The following is a 27171-nucleotide window of genomic DNA, read 5'->3' on the forward strand; positions in this document are numbered from 1 at the left end:
GCGTTATAATTTCCTTTTCTAGGTTAATATTACCCGTTGGCTCATGTGGGGCTAGGGCCCCAGGCGAGCCAACCTAGCAAGCTAGGTTGGCCACAAAATTATGAGATAGTAACAAATGTGAGACAGCCCCTCACATCGTGACGTCGTCAAATTATATGCAATCACCACCTAATTTAAGCCTTTTTTACGACATCAATCAGTGAAAAACACTACTCTTACGTCCATCTCAAGTCAATCTTCATAATGCCGAGCGAAGCGAATCTCAAGGCCGCCCGGGAAGTCGTGCAGTCACGTGCTCGATATGCCCGGGGCCTCCATCGCAGCGCCTCCATCGCCCCAACCAAACCTCTCTCAATTCGTGATGCGGCTGCCCGTTATCCCGGCTCTTCTTCTGCCTCTGTTCAACGACTCGTGAAGCTGCTAGAGACCGGTGATACGCCTCGTCAAGTCGGCCGGCCGCGGCTCCTCACAGACGAAGAAGAAGAAGCTATCATCGCCTTCGTCATCTGGATGGAAAGATCAGGGTTTCCGGCCTCTAAGCCTGAAATCGAAGATGCCGCCACAACCCTCCTTCGCCGTAGGAACCCTGATGCAGCCCCGGTCCATAAGATGTGGTATTCACGCTTCCGTGATGATCATCCTGAGCTTGAGCAGGCGTTCCTTAAAGCTGCTGAGAAGTCTCGTGAGTCTTGGGAAGCTGGCGGTCTTCATGACCTCAAGGAATGGTTTAAACAACTTACTAAGGCCATCCGGAAATATAGGATCAACGCTTCTGAATGCTGGAACACCGACCAGGCTGGTATCAGGATTGGCATCCTTAAGGAGAGCATCAAGGTCCTCATCGTACGGACGAAGAGACGATCAAGGAAGCAGGTTCTCTCCCCTTCCAACCGCGAGACCTGTACCGTCATCGGTACAGGCAGCGCTGCGGGTGATACAACGCCGCCGTGGCTTATCTTTAAGTCATTTCCAACGCTAGATTAGGCGTAAATTGAGGCCGATCCGGATATCCGCTTTGCAAGGTCAGAAACAGCGTTCTCTAACGGCGAGATCACTCTCGAGTGGGGGATGCACTTTAACCGGTGTTCTTGGGGCAAATCATCTACGGTACAGAGTCGCGGGCTTATATTTAAAGAGTGGTTTGGCTGTGATAAGTTCCTCCGAGATCCTATGCGAAAGTACGTTCAATATGATGTTCCCCCTATTTCTCATACCGAAGGTGATAGTATTTGGCGCCTCATCGTGCTTGACGGCTTCACCGGGCACGGGATCTTCGCCTTCAGGGAGTATTGCGCGAAGTTCAATATCATCACCGCTCCCTTGCCTCCTCACTCCACACATATATTACAGCCGATGGATGTAGGAGTGTTCCAGCCGCTGAAGAATGCACACCAAAAGCTTCTCGCTAAGTGGCTTCGAAAGGGAAATATCTCCTTCTCTCGCACTTACTTTGTCCGCGGCTTTCAGGTAAGTTATACCTCTTCTTCTTCATCGATATAGCTGCTAAGTTAAACCGCAAAATAGGAGGTCTTTGAGAGCGGATTCACCGCACATAATATCATCTCAGGCTTCGAGAAGTCAGGCATCTATCCACCAAATCCCGAGCCGGCGATAGCATACCTTGCCAAAAAGCAACTTCAGTCGAAGCAGGCTATTGACCCGGCTTTTTCCTCGCTTCTTCCTCATAACGCCCGCTTCTAGACCGCCGCAGATACCGCACAACGCCTCTCAGACCGCTACAGCGATGTCTTTAGCTCTCCAACGCGTGCCGGGCTTCGTTAGATACGCAAGGTTGTCATAGAAGCCGTGATGCTCGAGTCTATAGTCACCGCTTATGTAGATGACCGGCGTGCTCGAATTGAGAAGCAATATAATGCCAAGAAGAGGGGAAAGAGGGCGAAGCCAGTGGGTGATTTCTCTCATAACGTGAGTCTATAGGAGATTCGAGATCAGTAAGAGGAGGTTATCACGGAAACACGGCAGAAGGAGGAAAAGGCATAGGTCCGGGCCGCTCGTAGACTCGTGATAGAGGAGATGAAGAAGATTAAGGATAAATGGCGGCAGAATAAAGAGATCACCGTTAATGGCATAAAAAAGAAACTATCATGGGCTTAGTGGCTTGAGCACATAGGAATGGATATTGAGTATTATTCTATGGAAACGCAACGGTTAACTATGCATCAGATGCTTACCTAAAAGCCTGATAACTTCAAAATAGATACACAACTGCCGCAGGAAGTTAACGAAGCTATTCACGAAGCTAACTTTGTCCCGAAACCGCTCAGCGCGATGGATTGGACTGCCCTCGCAGGAAGTGATGATAGCGTCACTTTCCAGCTCGACCGGGCTCCTACTGAAGAAGAAGAAGAAGAAGAAGAAGAGGATGAAGATGATGAGCTTCCTCTCTTTGAGCCTCCACAGCAAATACCCTCGCCGTCAGAGATGCCTTCGTCGCCGCCGGTTATAGCTTCATCAGCATCATCGCCGCGGCTACCGTCCTTGCCATCCGAAGCCCCCTCAACGCCGTGCCCGATACGGCCTCAACACCACATATCAGGATACAGAGGATCACGAGCATCATCAAACAAGGAAGGGCTGCACAAGAAGCCACCCCAAGGGGCTGAAGAGACGCTATCACAGCCAAATTTGTATGAGGATCCATCCAGCAAGGCGGCGGTCTTGGAGGCTTAGGCGGCGGTTTCTATCACAGATATCATCAATATTATCAATATCATCACATTAGGCATCGCCAATAGCTTCAACTGGCTCTTTTTTAGCTTCAAAAATCACTTTTGATGGCCACCAAAACTCAGAGGATGAAAAAGGCGGCTGTTCAAGAGGGAAAAAAGGGCCTCGTTGATGTCTCACATTTTGTGGCTGTCTCATAATTTTGTGGCCAACCTAGCTTGCTAGGTTGGATCGCCTGGGGCCCTAGCCCCACATGAGCCAACGGGTACTTTTTAGCGTAAGCATTATGATTTCCTAATTAGGTTAGCACGCTCTGATACCCCTAGTACCTTAATTTCTCAAGTAGAGTCAAGAGATACTACTAGCAATAAAAAAGTAACAACAGTAGAGTTTCAATTTATAGATAAACATAACCCCGCTGCACTACATCAACGTCGCCTACAAGCGGAACATACCCAGAGGTAACAGCAGCGATAAAAATAAAATATTAAGGCTATAAATTATTAGGCTAAGTCATCTCGAATAGCTAAGTTTGAGGTAGAGAATATATAGACGCGACTAGAGAATAATTCATGCTAGGGTCGGACCGGAGCTTATGCAGCTAAGGTGAACTGGTTGATTGAATATCTAAGACTAAGAAAGGGAGAGAAAAAGGAAAAGAACTAGCTGTGGCCTCGCTGCGGATTTTGTGCAGGGCTCGCAGCGGGGCTACGGAGAAGGATTTTTCCGGTCTTGGTTTTTCCAGAGGGAAACAACCTTCCTCACAGGTTCGCCCGTAACAATTCATTAGTCAACACCAGAGAGTTTGGACCTAATGAAATCTCTTCTAATGACATTTTTATCACCCTTAGTCGGGAAGATAATAATCTAGGCATAATCGACACCGAGGCAGCCTATTACGACGAGGAACCAGTCGACGCCTATGGTGCCAAAAAGCGCGAAGATCAGATAGAGTCTAGGACTCCAGAGGTCTATGCTAAAGTGCAAGCAGACCTTCTCAATGGCAATACCTAGAGCGATTTATAATATACCACATAAAAGTTTCTTTAGTAATATCTTATTAGAATCCATAATTATAGCGCATAAGAGCATTAAGAATCTCTAGCAGCGCATATAAAAGCTAAGGGAATAACTAATCATCATAGGTTAGCAGAGCTATTCCCTCGCAGCGTGCCTTATATACTTAATAAATACTATTTTCTCAAATCACAAACTAATAGCAAGACACCAAGTCTAAGCCCCACTCAATGGCAAGAGTTATTTTATAGTCATACATTTCAACAGTTCGAAGGCAAGCCCAAGTAGGCCTACCTCCACACTAAACATTCACTAAATACTCCTCCGGCTATTTCATTCGACATCAATAGCATCTTAGGTTTTATGACTTCTCCTGCGACGGCGGCTCATGGGATTCAGTTCTATTCTACCCCTCAGTATCCCTTGAGCTGTGGAAAACCTCCCGCCAGGTCACGGCGGGGGGGTGCAGCCAATCAAAATGCATCGGATCAACGATACCTAATCCCCCCCCTATTTTAGCCTATGATAGAAGTACCAGCAATCTCTCGAGTTACAAATCGCTACATCACACTGCTCGCATCCCCAAATTGACTGGCGCCTTCTTCTGTTGTAGCTCACCGGCGCCAAAGGCTTCCTTGCACTTATTGACCTTAACTGCCCTAATTGAAGCCCTTTGCAAGCAAGGCAGTCTGATTTTTTCCCTCTTCGGATGTGCTTATGTTGTGCCACGGGCGTAAATTCGTCCCCGGCTCGAAAAGTCCGCCTTGACTGGCTCTGTGGATGGAAGGCCTTGAAGACCGCGTTATAGAGGCATTCCCTCCACTTCTTCTGGCTTGTATAACGCTCCCAAGCCGGCTCCCCGTGCAGCTGTAAGAGGAAGCTATTCACTAGGACAATATCCAATAAGAAGGTCCAGGCAATGGCCTGCCAAGCGCCCCGGCGGATAGGATGATCATAGCCTAGATATGACCTCCTTTGGTCGCCTCGGTCAACATGATTCATTTCGTCGTTGTAGGAAGCGGCGATGGTAGGGATCGATATGAGCTTGATCGGCTCGCCACTAAAAAAAGCGCTGTATTGGCCGTGCCATTGGGGTCTTCGTTGACGGTCTCTTCCTCCAACGATCACACCTCTCATCGCCAGTAAAGACGGTTGAAAGGAGCAATACGAGGGCATTATCCTTCCAAGCGATCTGGTTGACCTAGAGAAGAAGAAGATAAGTTATTGGCCGAATTGTTAGGAAGAATGTCGAGTCTTCCTACCTGATTATCGGCCATTGGGATGACCTTGATCTCATTAAATTGGAGCCCTGACTTCCCTGCCTTATCGGCCTTTTTGGCGTCTGCAAGACCTTTGTAGATGCCACAATTAGGCCGAGCTGTGCCAGTTGCACCGTGGCCGTGCTGACGAAGGGAGCGGAAGAGGTCTGGCGACGAGAAGAGATTATCCACGAAGACGTGATATGTCGACTGCGGCAATAGGTTAATAAGGGCAATAACGGCGATTGACCCAGTCATTAGTGTATTTAACCCAGCTATTGACTAGGGAGATAGGTATAAAGTGTTGGAAAAGGGACAGCGGGTTCTGGGGCAGCTGCTTGATGATAAGCTCTCGTCGCGGCACCTCGAAGGGTTGAAAATCGAAGCCTCGGTCTTCGGCAGGCAGAAAAGCCGGTCGGCGGGTGCTATCACCCTCATGCTCTTGCAGGCTATTATCTTCATTGATAAAGCTGCTGTCATCATACGCGTTGAGAGCCTCCGCCGAGATCTCTATAGGTACCGATTGGGAAGTCATTGATCAATCCGAATGAATTTCTATGAGGATGTAGGTGGAATCAATCAATGACGCATCATAAGGTTCCCCTCATGTACCTCTTAGAAGTTGGGGCGGATGTGGGGCTCGGTACGGCCGGGAGGTTTTCCACAGCTCAAGGGATAATAGAAGAATTGTTTCCTTAGAGTACTGAGCCGGTAGCTCATAGTCAGATACGCCGCGGGGAAGACCTGTCCAGGTCTAATTCCCCACCCGGTAGTGGTGACACGGTTGATCCGAAGGCTGGTACAAGACAATGCCCCCAAAACGAAAGTGGAATACATGCCCCCGATCAAGAATAAGCAAGTAGCGAAAACGGCCATGGGCGTTTTTCACGGCCATTGCCTGTCTTGTAGCTTGATCACATCCTCTTTGAGTTAAATGCGGAAACACGGGCCCATCAGGATGGGAAATCACCGCCTTACCCTTGAGATGTTCATCCCAGTATAGGGACCCCCCCAAGTCCGGATCAAGGACAACCGATAAATCAAACTGACCTGCCTCGTCAGGCCCACACTCCATTTTAAGCTCAAACAAATAGCCGTTTATCTCGATGCTGTGACTCACTGTCGACTCTGCAGGTTGGCTATCAACATTGGTATTCGACCAGACTCGTCTCATAGAGGCGAAGCATTGCTTTTGGAGCAGATCGTCGTCCACTTCTAGGATGAAGTCTCCCTTTAATGAGGCCCAGCTCCAAGAAGGTGCCATGTAGGTGGCCAACAGTCCTGTCGGCGACCTAGTTGTCCAGCATAGCGCCGCTGGCAGATGGGCACGCCGCAGCCCGGCGAGATAGTCATCGGCAACGGAAAACCCGTAAGATTGACCAAAAGACTGCGCAACTCTAGAGAATGCTATCAGCCGATCCGACTCCTTGGTGAGTTTGCTTCTAGCATACTCCCTAACGCGTCGGTACCATGTAGTACAGAGGCTATTGGAGTTGGCTGGCATAGTGTTATCCTCCTTCATTTCCTTGGCCTGTTTCCACCATGACCCGCGGGGACACATCGGAGCACCGTTCGGGCGGATTTCGCATGCCAGCTGTTTCCGACAGTGCCACCATAGCTGACGGCTACCGAGAATCAGGTATCGTTTAGAAAGATACCATTCCTGGTATACCCAGGCCCAAGAGCATAAAGTGCAGAATGTGATGTCTTCATGAAACTGATGGTCATAGATGAGCTGAAATGATGTGCCCCTGAAAGCAACCCTTTCAGGAACAAGCAGGTTGGGCTTTCTCCTGATGAAGCTCCTCCCAGAGCTGTCAGACGTGGTGGCTGAGCATAGGTTCAAGATTGCGAGCTTATAAACGAGTTTCATGTCTTTGCTTCCCGCGCCCAGTCCTCAGCGGAATCCTGAATGATGCATAATGAGTTTATCCATATATAGTGAAATCCTATCTCACAACATAGGCGGATAGCTTCTTGGTAGGTGTTTGGAAGCTGCACTAGCAGCAGGCCGGCCTGAAGCTCGTTGATATTACTCTCGAGGAGTTTGATTGTCTGGACCCCTCCCCGGCAGTGAGAAAACGCCACGTAGGGCGCTGAAGTTTCTTTATTGCAGGTTATAAGCCTGACATGGTCGGCATCAACTATATGGATTAACCGGCTTGGACGGTAGATCGGGTGAGGAATCAGGCATTCTTTGTGCTCTCTGTTGCATGTTTCGACCCATGTGGTTGCTAGCTCGGTGAAGGCTGGGTCATTAACTGAAATAGCTGGCGCATGATACGAAATTGCATCGATTTGGCCTAAAGTGAGGAGTAAGATGATGATGATCGTCGTAAGAATCCTGAGTCTCTCCACACCTGAAATCCCCAACAGTATGCCGGACCATCAAGTTCCTCTGTCTGAACCAGTAGGCTATCTAGAATGCTTATATCATCTTGGCTCCGAAGATTAAGGTGGTATTGAAGTCTCCTCGCGAGGCAATGAGACCGATATAAGTGCCATGAATTGCTGTTCTGGATAGTCCCACAGACGTAACATCCAAGCTGGACCGCGCTTTCAACATGGTGGCCACTTTGGTGATGAGGTCGCCAGCCGTGGTTCCGTTCCTGTAAGAGCCGAATCACACAAAGAGCATAGGGTTGACGGTTTTAAGACCACTAGCTGACCGTCTGAAGATATGTATTCCAGGGCGAGCGTGTCTGTCTTTCATAGATATTCAGAATTGAAAGGTTGAAAGAGAGGGGAATAATGTCTGACCCATACCGAGATTTCTCAAAGCATCAGGAAGAAAAGGTAACCCTAGGACGAGGCGGGGTAAGGAATCGACACGTATCATCAGTCGATGCTAGGCATGTTTGCTATTCAAATTAGGATTTCTCTAGTTGGAGCATTATTCAGTGCGACTTCATCGTCACACGCTGCACCACCAGTTACGCAACTGACTATCTAGACTTGAATCACTCAGGTGGAGCTCTCTAATAATTGTAACATGAAGGGACATTGCAAGGACAGGATCCTCATGCCATTGATAGACGAGGCTGGATCTATGTGTGTTTTGCAGTCTCGTAGCTAATGGTTTCTTTTGCGGACGTCACAGAGCTCACACCGATATTGCAGATGGAATGCAAACAGTCAAATAATATTATTACTAGTTTAGAAAAGCATCTATTATGAACCTGGTGGTGAATCAAGTAAATGGATAAAAAGACTCGACCATCGTCTCTACTTGAAGCCCAAAACGCCCGTGCAATACCCTGAAGTCAGTTGAATTCCATCGCTTTGTGTAAATCATGATGGCGATCCCTTTAAGATCCTGGCGGGCTGAAGAACTCGGGGGTAGGTAGAGGCGGGTTCACTTCTTGACCCAGGTACTTGGGATTGGCGGCTGCGGCCTCAACGATTGTCTTGACTCTGTCGTGTAGCTCTAGCACTTTAGCGCGATCTCCAGGCTTAATCTGAAGAAGACGATCATTAATGACAGTCACCAAATCCCCGAGGCCAGTCCCGTGTTTACACAGAGGATGCTCTCGTAGATATCAAACAGCTTTAGTAACTACTAGATGAATTTCTATAGATTAGCCTGGTTCGCGTGAAAAGAAGTTGCCTAGCGAAACTAGATCGTTTTGATCTTTCCTCTTCTTATGGAATCCATTGACTGCTGCAAAGTCATACACAAGCCAGACGGTGAATTCGAGAAACATGCAGCCCGCAGACCACATATCATACCGGCGAGGCCTAGGTCTATTATTCCGTTGGTCGTCGTCTGCCTCGGGGGCTTCGTAAGAGACTATCGATTCCGCCGTCATTGTCGCTGAGTTTCTTAAGTTAGTCGCCTCTTTATGAAACTTAGAAACACCCATGTCTGCGAGAACTAGTGTTGCTAGATCGGCTCCTTGGTGTTGTTTAAAAACCAGGATATTCTGTGGTTTAATGTCGCCGTGGCGTATATTATGGTTATGAAGTGCACGAATACCGTCGATAAGACCTAGAATTTGCTCAAGGGCCCATCGAATGACGCCTGTTGTTCTAGGTTTGGAGTCATGTTCTCCCCAGAAGTCTCTTAGCGTGCCGCCGTTCGCCCAAGGAAACAGAAGGTAATAAGTAGAACCCCTTTCGCAGGAAGCTAACAGAGGGATCAAGTGCCCGTTCTGTAGCCGTTGGATGATATCTAGGTTGTCCTTCTCTCTGGTAAAGTCCTCTTTCTTATGGAACTCCTTAATAGCGACGTAGGCCTCGGCGTCTGCCTAGGGATAGATCAGTGGATTTCCTTTCCGCCGTCGTTCTAGATATACCGGAAAGAGGTGCTGATGCGCCGGGTATAGCTTAGCCTTATGGACCACACCCATGTCGCCTCTCACAAGTTCCATTTCACACTCTGTCAATGGCAAAGCGCACTCCGGTTCAAGGATAAAATGCAAGCCAGGTTTATCGAGGATTGGTGCCTGGACTACCCATTGCTTCTTGAGAAAGTTATCGACCTTGTCCCCTTCTCCCCATGACATAGATGAGGGAAATCTCTTATTACCACTCATAGAAGCGAGTACATTGTATTCACTGTCGTCGCTGTCATCACTATTCCGGCAAAGTGGTAGGTCCTCGTCAGTTATGCCTTCGTCGATGAGCTGGTCGATAGCAGCAGACTCCTCCATGAGAACGAGAACACAAAAGATCCTCTTCGCCTGTGAGAAGATTTTGTGCGCAAGAGCAGGGGAGAAGAGCTGTGTTCTCAATGGCAATTCGCCTTGAATCCTTTCAAGCGTGACATTCTCTACTGTATCCGCTGGTAAGAATACCGAGAGCCGACCCTCAAGCGGACACGTGCGCAGCTGCTGTTTCAGTTGCCTGTACAGACCCTCCCCCGTGGACAGTCGCGGTAGCGTATACAGAGGTACCGACACGGCAGCCTCGCGCTGCTCCAGGGCGAATCCGCTCCCCACGGGTTTGATACTTGACGGGTTCTTTGTGAACTTTGCAGAGAAGTCTAGCAGACATTTGTCTTCTCTCTGGTTGCTAGTTTTCTCGTCCAATATATCTTTCCATAGTTGAGTGACCGTTTCCACGTGCTTCATCTCCAAAGCCTGATGGCCAGGAGCTTTAGACCAGTCAAATACAGAACTCTTCTTTCTCTCCTTGCAGTCGCAGGCACCATTTCGGCACTTCAACTCAAACGTGCCAGAAAGTTCGTCGAGGTCCCGTTCACTCTCACTGCCTCTTTGGGCCTCCGATTCCGTGTTGTCGAGTTGACCGCCTGGCTCTTCTGTTTCCGCTGGAGCTAAGATCAGAGCCACAGACACGAGATGGTCTCTGACATGCTTCTCCAGAGCCTCGCGAGCCTTTGTGCCATCCCGGTCAGGGTGGTCGTTCTCGATCTCTTCGGGGAACCCGCCGCAGAATGGACAGTCTTGTAGGGCGTGCTGGTCGCGAACCATACTATGTTTGACAAGAGTTGGACGAAGCGAGTCTGTAACCTCTTTTTGGTGATGTTTTGCCAAGTGTTTTTCCAACTCTGCTGGGCTCAAGAATGGGCTGGCGGTCTTGCAATGACAACAATGCCATTCTGGTTGTGTGTGTGTGTCGCGCATATGGGCGAGCCAGCCAGAATAGGTGCTCGCACAAGTGAATGGTGAAGAGCAGTCGTCGAATACACAAAAGAAAGGCTCAAATTCGTGAATCAAATGGCTCCTAATTTTATCAAACCAGGTATCAACATGCAAGCATCGTATAGACCCTCAGATGGCATAGGTACTCACATCCACTGATTCTGCCCACTGATCTCCTGCGCTGGGCAGACTAGGAAACAGTACGGGCAAGTAAACGAAGTGCCTCCGGGGTCTAGTCTCGGTATTGAGGGAAGTGTGCCTATGGAGATCTTAACGGATAAGACAGACTCCGCACGCTTCGGCTTGTTTCGGGCTGGTTGGAGCTTTTCTAAGTCGAGTTTGGTAACATCCGTAGTTGACAATATCACGCTTGGCTGCACGCTCGGTCCTATGTTTCCTGGTTGGGAAGGCAACACTATGGCTGGTTGTTGCTGCTCCGGTTGAACTGTCGGTAGGGTGTCTTTTTCCACTTCGGGGGCCTCAATCTGTTGCGGTGCTGGACTCGGCTCGTTCAATATCGAAGTCTTCTTTTGGTGCTGCTCGAGGTACAGGAATCGCGCCCGCCGTGTTGCAATTGACTCGGCCATACGTTCTCGCAGACATTCACTTGCTTTAGGGAACCGAAAGTCGACCTTTTGGCGCGCACAATCTTCAACTAGTTGGTAAACTTGTTTGTTGCGATCCAGGTTCTTGAAACGCTGGATTCGCTCCTGGCGATGCCGCGCTCCGGCTAGACGAACAGTCAGCGCCAGTTGTCGAAGACTAGTGAGAGTGTCTTGAATCGAAGTCCAGATGGTGAATCGAGACGGAGGCGAAGAGGGATCGTCATCATCATCAGATGGCGAAAGTAGCCTATAAGATGAAGTAGATGAGCGATCTGAAGAGTCCTCAGATTCACCAGCTGATGAACTCTCTTCTTGGTCATCCCCGTGGATAATTACATTTTCTATTCCAACTTCATTAGATTTCAGTCGCCTTTGCGAGGGGGCTTAGGTTACCAAGATCATGCTCAAGCGCCACCAGTAGTTGTTGGACCAGCTCGCTTATCTGAGGCGCGGTCTTTAGCCGAGAAGATAATGATTGCTGCCCTTCGCGGAACACGCCTATGTTCGCGATCCATATGTTGAAGCTCGCCGTTAGTTCTCTTGCCTCGGCCTCGTCGGCTGGGCTATCAGCGGCGCACAACTGGTGGAGGAGCTCTCTGCATCGAATCGATAACTCTCGGATGTGTGTCAGGGTATCATCCGATGTCGGGGAAACTGCTATCTCTTCATCCTTTTTCTCCATTTTGAAGGTCGAGGTACCGGAGCTGTAGAAAAACCAAAGCTCGGGTGTCATGTGTACGTTGCGCCGTCCGATCAGGCTCTGAGGGATGAGGGAGATATCCCCGCCACCCAACCGCAGCTGACACCCTTCTCAGAGCCAATAAGGCTTGCACCTTTGCGCCATTATTGATGCCCAACCTTGGCGGCCAGGCTTCAACCAGAACCGGCATACGCGACTAGGTAAGCAGTTGACGTGCAATTCTTCATCTCGGGAGGTGCGGGCCGAACCTGAGCAGCCTCAATCTGACACTCCACAACAACATCCATGGACTGGTGGCCACTCCTCGGATTCGGAGCCACCGCTCCGGACTGCAAGACAAGCGATATATGTTATCTCCTTAGAGCCGTTCTTCCCGTCTTCACTGCCATAGCTTCAATGGGACTGCCCGACGCCTCATCCTCCGACACCTCACCCCCCGACAAGACGGAGAGATTCTATCTCCACTTCAACACCAAGGCTTTCACCCTTTATGCAGTTCTTAGGGTCATCTTTGGCTGAATCCTTTGAGATAGCAACGATTTGGATATCGTAGAAATAGCGGCTATTTCCAAGGGTAACAGCAAAGTCGGCTCTTAGGCTGGTTTCAGGGTGGACTAGGGGTTCTTTCTCGACCTCTAGGATAGGCTGGCTGCTTAGAGCTCTGACAAAGGCCCTAGTTATAGCATCATGCCTTGCAATCCACCTTCTGTTCGCACCCTTGCAGGTATCTTGATGGCCCAAAGCAGCTATAGCTCCGCAAGAGCTACAAGGTAAGTTGATGGGCTTAATTGGATAGAAGAGCCGGCTTCGGAGGGCCTCAGTGATCTCAGAGTCTGTAAAGGATAGGGCTTTTTGGGTGGGCAAGACTCCAAGCCACTTGCGGCCGAGATAGCTAGCGTTTTCTAACCTGGCATGCTTGTGGCTAGAGGGGAGGTTCTCCAGAAAACCTGCCAGCCTGGTCTTGTTTGCTTCCTTTAGCACCTGCTGTGCTGTTCTTCCTAGCCTAGGGCCTGGGCTACCGCTAGGGCTAGAAGGGGCTGGGAGTTTCCGGATGAGGTCTATGGTGGGCTGCGAGGCCTCCTTGGCTGCCAGGAAGAGGTCATGGGCTAGGTCTTTGTGTAAGGGTATTCCTAGGCCTCCCTCTCTGACTGGGAGGGCTATCAGACTCGGATTGGGCTCCTTGGGGCACTCACTCGGGGTTCTTGCCACTAGGGCTAGAATGGCTTCTCTTATCAGAGTATCGGCTTCTTCCCAGAGGTCTTCTAGCCCGGTTGGGTCTAGCTGCCTCTGAAGGTGCCTCAGAAGGAGCTGAATACTACTTCTAAGAAGAAGTAAAGAGTGCTGCTTGGGGAGATCCTGCAGAGCCTCTAGGGCTTCCTGCAGGGAAGCTAGTTTATCTTGTAAGAAGGCTCTTCTGGGCCGGATAGGGCCTATATACGTGCCCAAGGCTTTTAAACCTTCTAGCTTAAGGTCCTCTATAGCCTTTTCTTTACTTTTCGTCAGGTTGAGGCTAAAGGGGGAGCCCTTTATGATCTCCTTAGCTGCCTCCAGGGTGCCGTGCGGAGCCTTATTGAGAATATAGAGGTCATCTAGGTAGGCCACCAAGGTTGCCCCAGGTAGCTTCTCAGCTAAGGCCTCTAGAGTAGGCCGAAAGGCGAGGGAAAAAAGAAGAGGTCCGAGAGGGTCGCCTTGCCTAACGCCCTTTGCCGAGGCTATGGCTGACCCGTCTTCTGTGACCAAGACAGAAGGGTCATTGTAGGCCCAGGCCGCTGCCTTGTAGAAGGTGGGGGCGTATGTAGCTACTGAGGCAGCTATAGAAGCCCTATCTACTGAGTTGAAGGCATTGGCAAGGTCGATGGAGGCTAGCTGCTGGAAATTAGCCTCATTTGGGCCTGCAATAGCCTCATAAAGAAGGAAAATAGCGGGTTCAACTCCGCCTGGGCTATTTACGCCTAGCTGGAAGGGCAAGAGCATATTTGGCCGATAGGAGGTCATCAGGATCGCCTTCATAGCCACCCTGTAGATAAGGTCTCCTATAGCTATAGGCCTAACTCCTCCGTCGGGCTTTTCAAGCCCTATTAGGCGGCTAGCACATAATAAGTAAGCCCCAGGAGCCGTGCCTTGGCGGATCATATCAGCTAGCAGTCTTAGAAAGGCTATCACAGGGGAATCCTTCCTGGTAACCAGGTCCAGGAGGGGCCTCGTCCAGCCGCTAAGGCCGGGAGCCTTTTCTTTACCTATGGAGGCTATGGCTGCTAGAATCGCCTCTGATGTGATTGCTTGGCCGGCCCTTGGGCGGGTCTTGCCTTGGAAGGGGTCTTTTGATCCGATGGGGTGCTTTTCCAGCAGCCTAGCCCAATTTTCGGTTGAGTTGGGTGCTATGGGGGTTGGATCAACGAGAGCCCTAGCAGCCCGGCCTAGGAAGCCTCTCTCCAGTAGCTTGGCTGCCCTTTGGGCCGGGCTGGGAGCTATAGAGGGTCTGGCTGGCCTGGGGGGCTGCTCAAGGGGCTCTAGGCTCTCCAGGGTGGGGAGGTTAGAAGGGAAGAGCCTGAGGAGGGAAGCTAGGCCTCCTTTCTGTAACCCCAAACCCAGGAGCCTAGGGAGAATAAGGAAGTGCAATAAGGCCCTTTCCGTGGGCCTTTTTATAAAGATGGCTGCCGCTTTATGGGCTGCGGCTATGAAGATGGCTGCCTGCCTTGCGTGTAGCTTCTTTTCCGGTATGGGGATCTTTGCAAAAGTTAGCAGCTTCTGCATTGATGCCTTGGCCAGGATTGGAGCTATGGCTTGGTCATGCAGCTGCTCTAGAGTAGGTTCCTCTACGGTAGGCTCTTCTAGGGTGGGCTCCTCTGGGGGCTCTAGGGGCTCTAGGGGCTCTAGGGGCTCTTCTAGAGGTTCTGAGGGAGGTTCCTGACTAGAGGGCCAAGGGCTAGGAGACCTAGGACTAGAGGATCTTCCTCTTTCTTCATAGCTAGAAAAAGACCTATAGCTTTCCCTAGAGCTTGGTCGGTCTAGGATCGGTTTCTCTAGGGTGGGACTAGGCTGTAATTGCCTTGGCCGCCTTGTAGGTCTCTGTAGCTGTGGAGAAGGAGTTCTTGCTGGTCTCTTTATCAGTGATGCGTGGAGGGTGCGGGTTGAGGCGGCGTCGGTCGAGTCTTAGTCAAATCCAAACGTCGGCCAAGTAGCAGGATAAAATTTCGCGATAAATCAACCACACCAATACACAGGACAAAAAGCACACCAATCGACAGCGACAAGTATATTTAATTCGATTGAGCTATGCATGAGAATTTAAATCTAATATGCTGTAGTCTACTCTCAATCAAAGAGAGAATTCAAGGTCGATTTCATGTCTGGTGGTTATGATCCTTGATAAGTGGCTTCGGCAATGGACGAATGAAAGGAATTTTAAAACAAAGACTACCCTGTCGAGTCTGTTGAATAGCCAATTAGATGCAATTTAAACTGGAAAGAACCCTGCTACCTCTGTACGGACGAATGGGAATCGTTGTGGCTTGTGATGCCCCGGATGGGGAGGGCAGGACGTTGCTGGCGCTCGATAATGGATTCCAGAGGAAGAACATGGCAGCCGAGTAGATGCAATAAGGTGGGAGAAGGGTTCTAGTGTGAAAAGAATATATCGATGACTTCATTCCTGATATTTATATCTATTAGTTATCATTAAAAAAAAATAGGATATTGTTGGATCGCGTACGGCACATTCGATCAGAACGATATGAAACAACACGATGTGGAGCCAAAAGTGATGATGTTATTGCTTCGTCTTCCTGCCAGCCCCTCTTCTCTCGAGAGGGGGTTTTCTAGTCATCTGACTAAAGCTAGGATATCTGTGTATCAGAGGTTTATGCAAATTCGGGGCATATGCCGCCACACGAGGGGTCGATCCAACAGAAAGTTATGGGTCATATCGTACTGTTGAAAATGGTTAGATGGAACTGATGATTCCCTCATGGAGCTTTCAAGTCCTGAACGTTCAACATAGGACTTTCATCTAGGACTTCTAGGACTTGAGTCCTAGAAGGATGACTCAAAGATAAAAAGGTCCTTCAGGACCTTTGATTGAGACAAAAAATAAACCAACCCCTTCTTACACCTCAATATCTGACACGTACGTACGTAGTACACGTATGTATATTTTCTTTTTGTACGTACGTACGTACAACTCGGTTGTACATCCTGTATAACATCACTAGAGGCAGTGCTTCGCGGCCTGTGCCTCTACGACTATATGTCGCTCGTGATGGTAAAGCGCAGGGGCAATAGGAGAAATGAGAGAAGGTCCGACGCCGCGGGGGCCTACTGCTACATACTAAAATCAACTTTAGTAGAGTTGATTTATTTTGCCCCACTTCACAGGGGGGTAGAGTTGATTTATGCCGGGGGTAGAGTTGATTTTCAGAAAATCACTCTACAGGTCAACAGGGGGTAGAGTTGATATTTACCAGGGATAGAGTTCATTTAAGCAAGGGGTAGAGTTGAATTTATGATTGGCCATAAACCTTGCCATCCAATTGAGGCGCGTCATACGCGAGGAACGCTGGTACGCGTCGCCTGGGGCTCGTCGTGATTAGCATTTAAATATCATTGTTGGCGCACTCGGCAACCTTGGCCATAGTTGTTTTCAATCCTTGTATACGCCGTAGAATCTCATCTTGGGCTGCTGGAGATAAGCCTTCGAAGACTGAGCCTTTGGGGAAGGCTTCTTGTATTTGACGGGCTCGACTAACAATGGCCTCAATGCTGACAGCCGTGGCGTTGGTTGGAGCGGCGCTCTTTAGCCATTCAGCGATTTGAGTACCCGTAACATCGCCAGAGAGAGAGACCCGGAAGAACAGGTAGCCGGAGGTTTTTCGTACGAAGCCTCGCTCGAGATTCAGGCGTCGCAATCGAATACTGGTAGGGGATTTCTGAACGAAATCGTGACAGATAGGTGTTTCTAATGACCTCGACCGTGAGTGATAGTTCGATATGAGGGAGGGTTGGTTGTGGATACATACCAGTGATTTTCCTATGCTCCCTCAACTTGGAGCCTAAACTCTGGGATGAAATGCCTTCAGTAGCATGCTCTTTGAGAAGTTTTATGAGTATCTTTGTGAAGGAGTGTGGCCCTGGCAGCGGTGTCAGGGCACTCCTGGCCGTGGCTGCAATTAGCTCGAACCGACTACCCTTAATTTTGGATCCTGGAGATATGAGTGACGCATGACAGCAGTCTAGGATGAGGAGGACATCTCCCGGGGCCGAGAATAGATCGTGCTGCCCTGCCATCCATGAGAGCTTGGGTTCATCCTTATCCTGAAAGGCCGACCACTCAAGTTGGTCGTGCTTATTAGGGCTACCGTGACCAGCATAGTAGACAATGATCAGATAGTCCCGTCGAGATTGATTCTTGACAAAACTGGCAATCTCATAATTGAGCCGCTGGCCGCATGATTCAGTGGGGATGGGAAAGATGGTTGCGTTGTAATTATACTCCGTTTTGAATACTTTCCGCAGATCCTGGACCTCTTTTTTCAGGCCTGGGAGATCATTTTCGGCCCAGTGTATCAACAGGACGTTAACATGAGTGTACGGATCGTGTAGGCCTGGCTCAATGCCACTCTTGAATGACTGAACAATATCGGCATCGCTCATTTGACTAGCTTTCGTGGAACAACTTTAGCACACATAAATAGAAAAGAGTGTGGCAAGTAACCAAAATCCCGCAAAGGAGGGACACAAGCTGGACATTCGGATAAAAGTATTTACTCTGCTGTGTGACGCACACGGGATCAAAACCTACCTGTCACGCGGGTGCGGCTGAAGTGTTGTTTCCTCTTCCCTCATCAGCCACCAACAGTCGCCAAGTCGACAGCTGGCGAGATTGCCCGATCAAAGCCTGACGAACAGTGACCCCACAGGTATATAGCCTGCGGTAATTCGTCCAAAGTCTATTTTTTTTCCAATGCTGTCGCCTTTTCCTTGTGTTTTGTCAAATTCAAGATTCGTCACGATGTCGGAGCCTGATAACCCACGTCGCCGAACCAACCCAGAGGATTACTCTGAAGATGAAGAGGCAAGTAATACTCTACTTCGTATACCTTTACTTTAACTGACACACATACTTAGCCCCAGACAGTCTCCTCAGAGAACGCGAAAGGACGCTATCGCTCTCGCGTCGAGAAATACGAGACCAAAGCCGACGTAAGTGAGGCAATGACGGTTAGAAATATGGATGCGACTAACCTCAGCCGAACCCCCCTACAGTGGCCTCGTGAGCCACTTTACCAAGTCGGCGAGACCGTCTTCCTCGAAGTCAATGGACGATACGTGGGCTACGTGATCGTCTCCAACAACTTTGAGAGTGCCACGTATCGGCTGAAGCGATTAGACAACGGGGAGAGGCATCCGGGGGCTGTACCTGAGAGCAGTCTGCGGGTGCGAGAATCTTGATTTGCTGCAGGGGCAAGCGGTCAGAACAGCACATTAGACACTAAACCAGCCCTCAATAAATAATAAGACAAATAGGGCCAGATTTAAAACCTAAGAATCGTGAGACAACTATCGTAAGTAGTTTAATTGTATCAGAAATTAATAACATCACTGTCTCTCTTTTTATCACTTGGTTGATTAATAATTCGGCTACAAACTGAAGCCCTTCTACTATCCACTTTAGTTGTGGCTCGGCGTCTTACGACCGCGAGAGGGGGGCGCAGCCAGGCTGCTGCAGCGTGTTTTATGGAGACCGCTGAGCCTGTAGCACCAATGGTATGCAGTGCAAGCGTGGGGGGCCTTGAAATCTGCACATTTCACAGCAATCAGGCGTACCTAGCGATGGCTGAGTTATTGCTTAAAGGCGCAAGACTAGGGTGGAGGGTCTGTCGGTGGAAATCACACCTCGCCACTCACGGGAGAATATCAAAGCTGGCGATACTCTTCTTGTAAGACCTTGTAAATCGCTACCTTGAAATTATACAGCATGACGGCAACGATAGCTTCAGGGACCTCGACTGGCGCAACGACGCCTCAAATACAGCAGCAACAATTTGTTAGCAGGAAAAGACGTAACGAACTCCAAACCCAACTTGATTTGCCTTATGGCGAGTGGTTGAAATGGGCTTAACAGGTCTAACTTTTGGGTAGCCATTGCGAGATATCAATCCCAGCACGATATCCCACGTCCATGTTTTACCACGAATCCACCACAAAGTATGCATTCGATAGTTTTCACCAGGGCTATTTCCTTCCATGATGGCTTATATTTTAACGTATCGCTTAGTTGAATCTTTTCCTCGTGGTTACCCTTCGTTATCGGCGTTCCTTAGTAGCGACCCAAATTTTATAATATTTCGATCCTTTATACGTTTGCACACGCGTGTTCTACTTCATAAATAAGACGAGCTGATAGAACTAGAACAGAGGCTAGATCAGCTGGATCTTTCACAAAGCCAAACGAACCCATATCTCCTTACAACGAATAGGCGTCGTGATGCGAACACGGAAAGGCAGGAACTGCTAGAAAGGATAGAGGGTAAGCTAAAAGAATATGGTGAGTGAAAACACCAGGGAAGAAAATATTGCAAACTTATTGACTAGCGTCATATAGATGCACTACTTGCATCATTCTTCACGCATCTCGAACGGCCTGAGCCCGAAGAATCAGAGATCCAAAGCGTGGCGAACTGGATGGACGGGAAGAAGCCAGTGGCATTCGCAGAGTCAACCTTCCTCAATGACTGGAGTGACCTTAGAAGGGCAAAACACTGCGTCGAGAAAGGAGGTCTATAAACTTTTCTTGGGAGGTACGCCGGCGTGTCTAGGTTATGCAAGGTCAGTGAAGCCTCACCTCTAAACCAGCAATTTCTTCTAGGACATTCACCTCGCGTCTATTCTCAAAGCTAACGCCCATGCCTAGGATGTAAACCCGAAATCAGAAGGTCCGCCGATCAAGTTCATCAAGCAGGCCAAAATAGTAGCCGTCTCACGAGCCTTGACCACTATCTTCGCCGTGGCCACACTTGTGGTCCCTATCGGAATACTATATGCCGTCAAAGCGATCCCTACCAGGCTTTGGGTAATTGCTGTTTTCACTGGGGTCTTTTCTTCGGCTCTCTGCTGGTTGACAACATCACGAAACTATGAGATCTTTTCGGCTACGGCGGCATACTGTGCGGTTATGGTGGTTTTTGTAGGAAGCTTGCTGAATGAGTGAAAGTACTTGTGAAACACTGAGGCTATAAGGGGCTCACGCAGGAGACAGAAAAACAATAAGACTTTTTTTTGTAGCTTGACCCTACCAAAGGGGGTTTGTCTCGCCTGTTTCTCCGAGCTGCTTCGAAGATGGAGCCCTCCTAGAACCACTTCCCGGGACCCGATGGCACCTCTGGGTCTACTGGTCGCACTCTGGGTTTTCTGAAAATCCTTCGCTCTGGTCGTGAATAAGAACCTCCAGGATATCGCTCAAGCTCAGCCTCTCGAAGCAGGCCCATCATTTCGCGCAGGCCGTCTATCACGTTCATCTCAATCCGTGTGAGCCTGGCTCGGTAGTCATCCGCTTCCTTGTTCAACTCTGATATATCTTTGATAATACGGGAGTGGGATTCGCGAATGTATGCCTGTGATCTTGGATGTGTGAATTCCTCAAGTAACAGGGCCGCCAGCTCAAGGGGCGTCTCATCGAGACCTGAGATCTTTATCGGGTCCGCGCCCGCGTTGAGAAGGGCCCTAATACCTTCGACGTCGCCGTAGAATACAGCCCAGTGCAGAGCAGTTAATTTCCGCTTGTCCTGATGATTGAGGACGTCTGGTTCGCGGAGTTGGGGACACAATGCTAGACATTTTCTGACGTAGGATGGCCTTCGAGAGCTTCTGGAAATCGCTTCTTCCAGAATGTTGCTTGTGTTCCTAGAGTCTCTCGCGAAGTGAATGCCGGCGCCGGCATCAAGCAGCAACTTGATAGCCTCAATGTGTCCATGGTAGACAGCATTCTCTATTACATCTCCTTTATCGATGTTGGCTCCCTTGTCAATTAGGAGTGTCAGAACCTCCAGGGAACCTCTCTCTCCTGCGAGAGATATGGCCGTCGAATTGCCAGAGGCACTTACGGCGCCGATATCTGTTTGTGGCCAACGGAGCAACGCGTCGGCAGCTGGGGCTGCATCTAGGAATGCACAGTAATGCAGTGCATTGAGGCTTGTAGGGCCTGATTTGAAGGAATTGATGTCTCGAACCAGTGGGAGAAGGTGAGGTATCTTCTAGCCCGAGAAACGCCGGTATACATAACACATGACAGCCAATATGACGATGTTGCCATTTGTCTCGTCAACCATTGTTCCTGCTGTGGCTCTAACTGACAATAACTCCTCAAGGATATATGGCTTAAGGTCTATGTTGAAGGCTGTAATTGAGAGCGGCGTCTGGCCCGCAGAGTTAAGACCGTTAATATCCACTCCTGCATCACGGAGGATTTTGATTGTTTCCCGTAGAGCAGTCCGGTAATGTTTTCCGTGATGCATGTACCTCGCAAATGGGACTGTGTGAAACCCGAGCATGTGCAAAGGTGAGAATGACTAGGTGAAGTCCCCCCCATGGACCTTAGCCCCGTGGCTGAGAAGCAACTGAACTATCTGCGGGGAATGACACGCTCCTGCAACATCGAGTGGACTGAGGCAAGGATGATCTACTTTCCAACCATCTTGATGTTCGGTTCGTCTTGGAGCGTTTCTCTTGTTTATATCCGCCCCATGAGAGAGAAACGCCTCAACGAGGCCCTTGTAGCCCGCCATTATAGCCCAATGAAGAGGCGTCCCCCGGAGCTCGAGATAGCGGTGGGGAAGCAATACCGTGTCATTATGCTCGGCGTCCAATAAGGACCGTATGGCCTCTAGGTGGGACTTCTTGTCTGTTTCATTCGTCGGCGAGGATATAGCGGTTTTGAATATCTTGATAGCCTCCTCGGGGCTAAACATGATCAACCAGTGAAATGGATTGGGCTTTGTTTTGTTGATGGTACTTATGTCTGTGCAGTATTGAGCAAGGAGCATGGCTGCGTCTAGATGCCCATCTCTGTAAGCATCTGTGAACGCGTCGGATAGCTTATGAGGCTTATACTTTATGCCCTTTTTGACCAATCTAGATAGGACCTGAAATGATTGGATGTAGATAGGGCCAAGGGTTAAGTACTCTTTATTAGCTTTGCCACTTCGCTCAATGATGCCTTCGAGAAATATGTCCGGGTTCCTGTACGTGATGTGGGTTGGCTCATCGTCTGCCTCATGTTCTTGATCAGGCTCTAGGGCCGAACGGACTCTCCCGTAAATTGCTCTGGCAACCTCATTGTGCTTGCTTGCGAGTTTAAGGTGTCGCAGCGCTTTTGAACTGTCGTCGGCAACCCCGTATCCAATCAAGTACATGATAGCCAACTGCAAGTAAGCTTGGGCTCTTCTTTCTTCGTCTTTCTCTGTCTTGATTGCGTGCTGTAGAAACTTGAATGCTTCGCACTGATTTTCCCAAGGTGGCTGTCTGTCAATGGATGCCTGCAGCTAACGTCAATATCTATTTCAGCTCTTTCTAGGATATACTATACTCACACGAAACATGTCCTCTGACCTGTAGCAATGGGTCTGGGGTGTCAAGACTAATGTTCCAATACGCTTCGGTGGTGGCGCCCTGATAATCTGGCGTGAAGGGTCTGGTGGGGTGCCTATAGGCATTGCACTGAGTCTAGGCAATTTTTTCACGCGAATAATCCGAGCGAGTGCGCTTTCGTCGAAGTGTAGGGTCCTAATTTTTTCGTAGGTCTTACTGTCATATGGAATAGCGCCCCTGATGTTTCGACGTCGAGGTAAAGTTCTCACTGTTGAGACCCTAGCCTGGGGGAGGGCATCGCTGTTAGCAAGCCAGGTCAGCACTCGTGTTCGTAATAGATTTGGATGAGCCGAATAATACCTTACTCTATCGGCAAGAGCCTTGACGATCTGATGCATGTTGCCTCGTTTCCACATGCTATCCTGTAGGCATAGCGATACTGTGTTCTTTAAGGCTTCGAGTGAGTCTGGATCCGCCGGCGCGTCGATGGGGTCAAGATGGGAACGACGCTCGTACAGTAATGATTGCACCTGTAGGCGGGTGGGATTCCCCGGGTCCATACCTGGAGGCTCCTTCTTCTCAAGGATTTCCATTTGTGTTTGCCAGGTCTTGAAGAAATTAACCGCTATCTCCAAGATTGCGTTTTCTTTCTCCCGAAACATGCTCTTGAGCGCTTTGATGGGATTCTTTGTCTCCTTCTCGATGAATGACTCGCCACGGTTGACCGTTTCCCATAATAAAAGGCCAAACGAATAGCAATCTGCTGCCTTGAACTGGTTAAAAAGAGGAATCAACTCATCGCCCTTGTCCCTAGCCTGGTCTCTGTGCAAACCACGGATCTCGGGTGCGTTGTACTTTGGAGTGCCGAGATAGACGATATATTCTCTTTTAAGATCTTCTGGAAACAAAGTGGATCTAAAATCGGCAACCTTTGCCAAAAAGGAGCGCTTATGCTCCTCCTTCCTTTTAGAGTACCCATAGATAAGAATGTTATTTGGCTTGACGTCTCTGTGGATAATGTTGTAGTCGTGCAGCGCGCGGATTCCCATGGCTATATTAAGAGCAAGGAATCGCCTCTCGATAAGGTTTATGCTCCTTGCTTGAGCAAACTGGCTCAGGGTACCAGCCGCGGAGTAGTCCATCACTAAGTAAGGCCACTTGCTATCACCCGTGTTGGGAGTCAATCCCTAACCTTTAGCCCAGATGAGGCATGGATGGAATCGAAGCTTGGGGTGGGTGAGTACGCGCACCTCTCGCTTGACGTTGGCGAGCCGCCTTGCTTCGGCTCTGAGCTCCCTAGCAGACTCCTCGGGGGCGCCGTTGTCGCGTCTTATGACGAGGCGTTTGACCGCGACAAAGTAAGGATCTTCTCCGCCAAGGTTGGTGTAGACCTCCTTGCTGACTTCGAAACTTGTTCCTCGGCCAAGATCGCTATCGAAGTGCAAGGAAGTGTGAGGGATGTTGGGGAGTCCGTCCCTGACAATCATCATGATATCCCGCAAGAGGTCTCCTGCTTCCGCACTGGCTCTGGATACAGACCCGGCTACCTCGACGGCAGCCTTTCTGTCACCGTCGCTGAACCGCGAGCCCCAGATATCGGACGAGGATTCTTCGGTCGTTGTTTCGTTTTTGCGTGCTTTAGCATTAACTTGGGATACAGGCCCGGCCACCTCGATGGGTGTCGTGGGTGTGTCATCGTCGAAACGTGAGTCCCAGATATTGGTGTCGGATTCTTGCGTCATTGTTTGCTTTCCGATGCGATACTTGTCGGTCGGTGGTATAATTCGTTGTGCTTGTGGTGATGGTGATGTTGGTGTACGGTCTTGAGCAAAGAGGGGTACAGCAGGATGTCAGGCTGCGAGGACGCGTCTTGGGGGCCTCAAGTCTTCCGCGTTCAGCCACAAATAATTCAGTCCTTGGCACGGCTGGGCTGAGAAGAAACCAGGCTCTGGGAATCGAAAGCAGGCTGTGGAAATCGCGGGTATTTGACGTGCACTGCCACGTACCCACAAACAAGCTGCCGTTGTCCTCTCATACTTTTGCATCAGTTAACTAAAGGTGCATGTCCGCACTGCGTGAACTTGGTGACGGTCCTAAAATGAGCCATTCATCTTCAGGCCACCCAGTTAAAGATCATTATATACTATGACAGAAGCGGGAAATAGAGATGCAGCGGCAAGAGTTAGAGTCAAAGTGTCGGTATTATTTAAAGAGGGCTAAAAATAGATTAATTATAAGTTAATCTAATAATATTTAATTCTTCTAAGTTAAATTATCCCACCTAGTAATTATATAAATAGCTATAACGTATATGATAAGCAAGCGACGCAGTCAAGTAAGCGACGCACTTTTCCCTCTTACACCTAACTTTTCATTTGATCAATTGATTCCCAACCACAAAATATGTCACAGCTGAATATTGAGGCTAGAACCCTTCTTGCCCTTCAGGCTCTTCAAAATAATCCAAATCTAAGCGTTCGAAAGGCTGCAAAGACCTACCAGGTCTCTGAGCCAAGGCTACGTCGGCGACGAAATGGCATTCAATCTCGACGCGATACTATCCAGAAACCACGCAAGCTATCAGATCTAGAGGAAAAGACCCTTATCCACTCCATCCTAGACCTAGATCCGCGAGGATTTCCCCCTCGGCTTCGTGGTGTAAAAGAAATGGCTGATCAATTGCTTGCCGACCGCGACGCGTCACCAGTCGGCACGCGCTGGGCTTCAAACTTCATCAAGCGACACCCAGCCCTTAAGACGCGTTTTTTTCGGAAGTACGACTACCAGAGAGCCAAATGCGAAGACCCAACCATTATCCGCGATTGGTTTCGGCTTGTGGCGAACACAATCGCGAAGTACGGCATCCGATCAGATGATATCTATAACTTTGATGAGACTGGCTTTCTTATGGGCATGATTGCAAGCGGAATGGTTGTCACAGGTGCAGAAAGGCGTTCAAAGTCGAAATCAGTCCAGCCTGGAAACCGGGAATGGATTACGGTCATTCAGGCGATCAATGCGGAAGGCTGGGCGATCCAGCCGTTTATCATCGGTGCGGGCCAATATCACCTCGCCAATTGGTACCGAGAAAGCAACCTCCCGGGCGATTGGGTTATTGCGACGACTCATAATGGCTGGACCGATAATAAGACCGGTCTCGAGTGGCTTAAGCACTTTGATCGGTGCACAACCAATCGATCAATTGGTTCCTATCGTCTCTTGATCCTCGATGGCCATGAAAGTCACCACTCCATCGAATTCGAGAGATATTGTGAGGAGAAGAAGATTATCCGGCTTTGTATGCCACCTCATTCGTCTCATTTACTCCAGCCCCTTGACATCGGGTGCTTTAGCGTGCTAAAGAAGGCTTATGGTCGAGAAATAGAGCGTCTGATAAGATGCTCTATAACTCACGTTTCTAAGACCGAGTTCTTTCCGGCCTTCTATGCCGCACACGAGGCCACTATGACGGAAAGAAATATCAGGGGAGCATTCAAAGGAGCTGGGCTTATTCCTCTTAACGCTGAAAATGTGATCTCAAAGCTTGATGTGCAGCTACGAACGCCAACGCCGGTTGAGGAGGCAGCTGAACCGTCGACCCCTTGGGCTTCAAAGACCCCAAAGACCGTGCTTGAGGCTGGATCTCAATCTGAATACCTCGAAAGACGAATCAGAAGGCATCATAGTAGCTCCCCAGAGTCAATTCTAGGCGCTTTAAAGTCTCTTGCTAAGGGAACAAAGGCAATAATGCATGAGAATGCCTTATTGAGATCTGAGAACAAAGACCTTCGAGAGGCAAATGAGATACTTAGCCGGCGCCGGAGGGCAAAAAGAACCCGACTACAGAAAAGAGGGGTAATGACGGTAGAGGAAGGAAGGCAAGTGATTGATCAAATGGATGTGAATGCGCAGGTAGTGGCGGAATCATCGAGGAGTGGTGGTCGAGGAAGGTCGGTCGGACCAGGCGTTCGGCGCTGTGGAATATGCAGTAAGCCCGGGCATAATGCAAGGACCTGTCAGGTAGTAATTGAGACGTCTGGGGAAGAGTATAGTGAGTAGTTTTAATTGATCAAATGGGGTATGGTATTTTTATTGCGATTTCTAATCTAAAGGGTAAAAAAGAGTGCGTCGCTTACTTGACTGCGTCGCTTGCTTATCATATACGTTAAGAGATAAGAGATAAGAGATAAGAGATAAGAGATAAAAAGTAAGAAATAAGAAATAAGAGATAACGTGCATGATAAGCATGCGGATCAGACAAGCATGCGGATCAAAAATTATTACCTTTAAAAAAAGAAGCCACGATCAAGGTATAATAAGCAATAAAATCAATTAAAACTATTCGCTATATTCTTCCCCAGATATCGCAACAACTATCTGACATGTTCTTATGTTATGCCCGGTCCTGCCGCATGTTCCACAACGCCTTTCCTTCGCTTGCGCCGACCTTCCTGGGTCACCACTTCTCAACGATTCGCCCTCTACCTGCCCATCGATGTTCATCTGGCTAATTGACTGCCTTCCTTCCTCTACTGTCATTACCACTCTTCTAAGTTGTCAACCTCGTCGTCGCTCTGCCGTCCGGTGGCCAATTAGAATTTCGTAGCCAAAACTAAACCACTTTTGATTTCGTGGTCAAAACTAAACCGTATCTGAGCTAGCACGTTTCATAGTCGCGCTAAGCCTATTTAGTAAAGCAATCTCCACATCAATGGTCT

At 49.1% G+C, this 27171-nt stretch overlaps 3 protein-coding genes across 3 annotated transcripts; 2 read left to right on the forward strand and 1 right to left on the reverse strand.

Annotated features, from left to right (window-relative positions):
- Positions 1-243: 243 nt before the first annotated feature.
- Positions 244-984, forward strand: LRP88_01737 (uncharacterized protein; the record flags this gene model as incomplete). Its single annotated transcript, XM_083238413.1, has 1 exon — positions 244-984. One exon carries the CDS (start codon positions 244-246, stop codon positions 982-984), a length of 741 nt encoding a protein of 246 aa, XP_083106918.1.
- A 16895-nt stretch (positions 985-17879) lies between these two features.
- LRP88_01738 (uncharacterized protein) lies at positions 17880-18319 on the forward strand (the record flags this gene model as incomplete). Its single annotated transcript, XM_083238414.1, has 3 exons — positions 17880-17946; positions 18006-18070; positions 18134-18319. The coding sequence occupies 3 exons, from the start codon at positions 17880-17882 to the stop codon at positions 18317-18319; spliced, it is 318 nt and encodes a 105-aa protein (XP_083106919.1).
- Positions 18320-22732: 4413 nt separating this feature from the next.
- On the reverse strand, positions 22733-24195 carry LRP88_01739 (protein kinase family protein; the record flags this gene model as incomplete). Its single annotated transcript, XM_083238415.1, has 3 exons — positions 22733-22753; positions 22819-23597; positions 23646-24195. The coding sequence occupies 3 exons, from the start codon at positions 24193-24195 to the stop codon at positions 22733-22735; spliced, it is 1350 nt and encodes a 449-aa protein (XP_083106920.1).
- Positions 24196-27171: the final 2976 nt, after the last annotated feature.

Source organism: Fusarium phalaenopsidis (genome assembly GCF_050370095.1).
Source record: "Fusarium phalaenopsidis strain FUZ10S chromosome Unknown contig_32278, whole genome shotgun sequence".
Classification (NCBI taxonomy): domain Eukaryota; kingdom Fungi; phylum Ascomycota; class Sordariomycetes; order Hypocreales; family Nectriaceae; genus Fusarium; species Fusarium phalaenopsidis.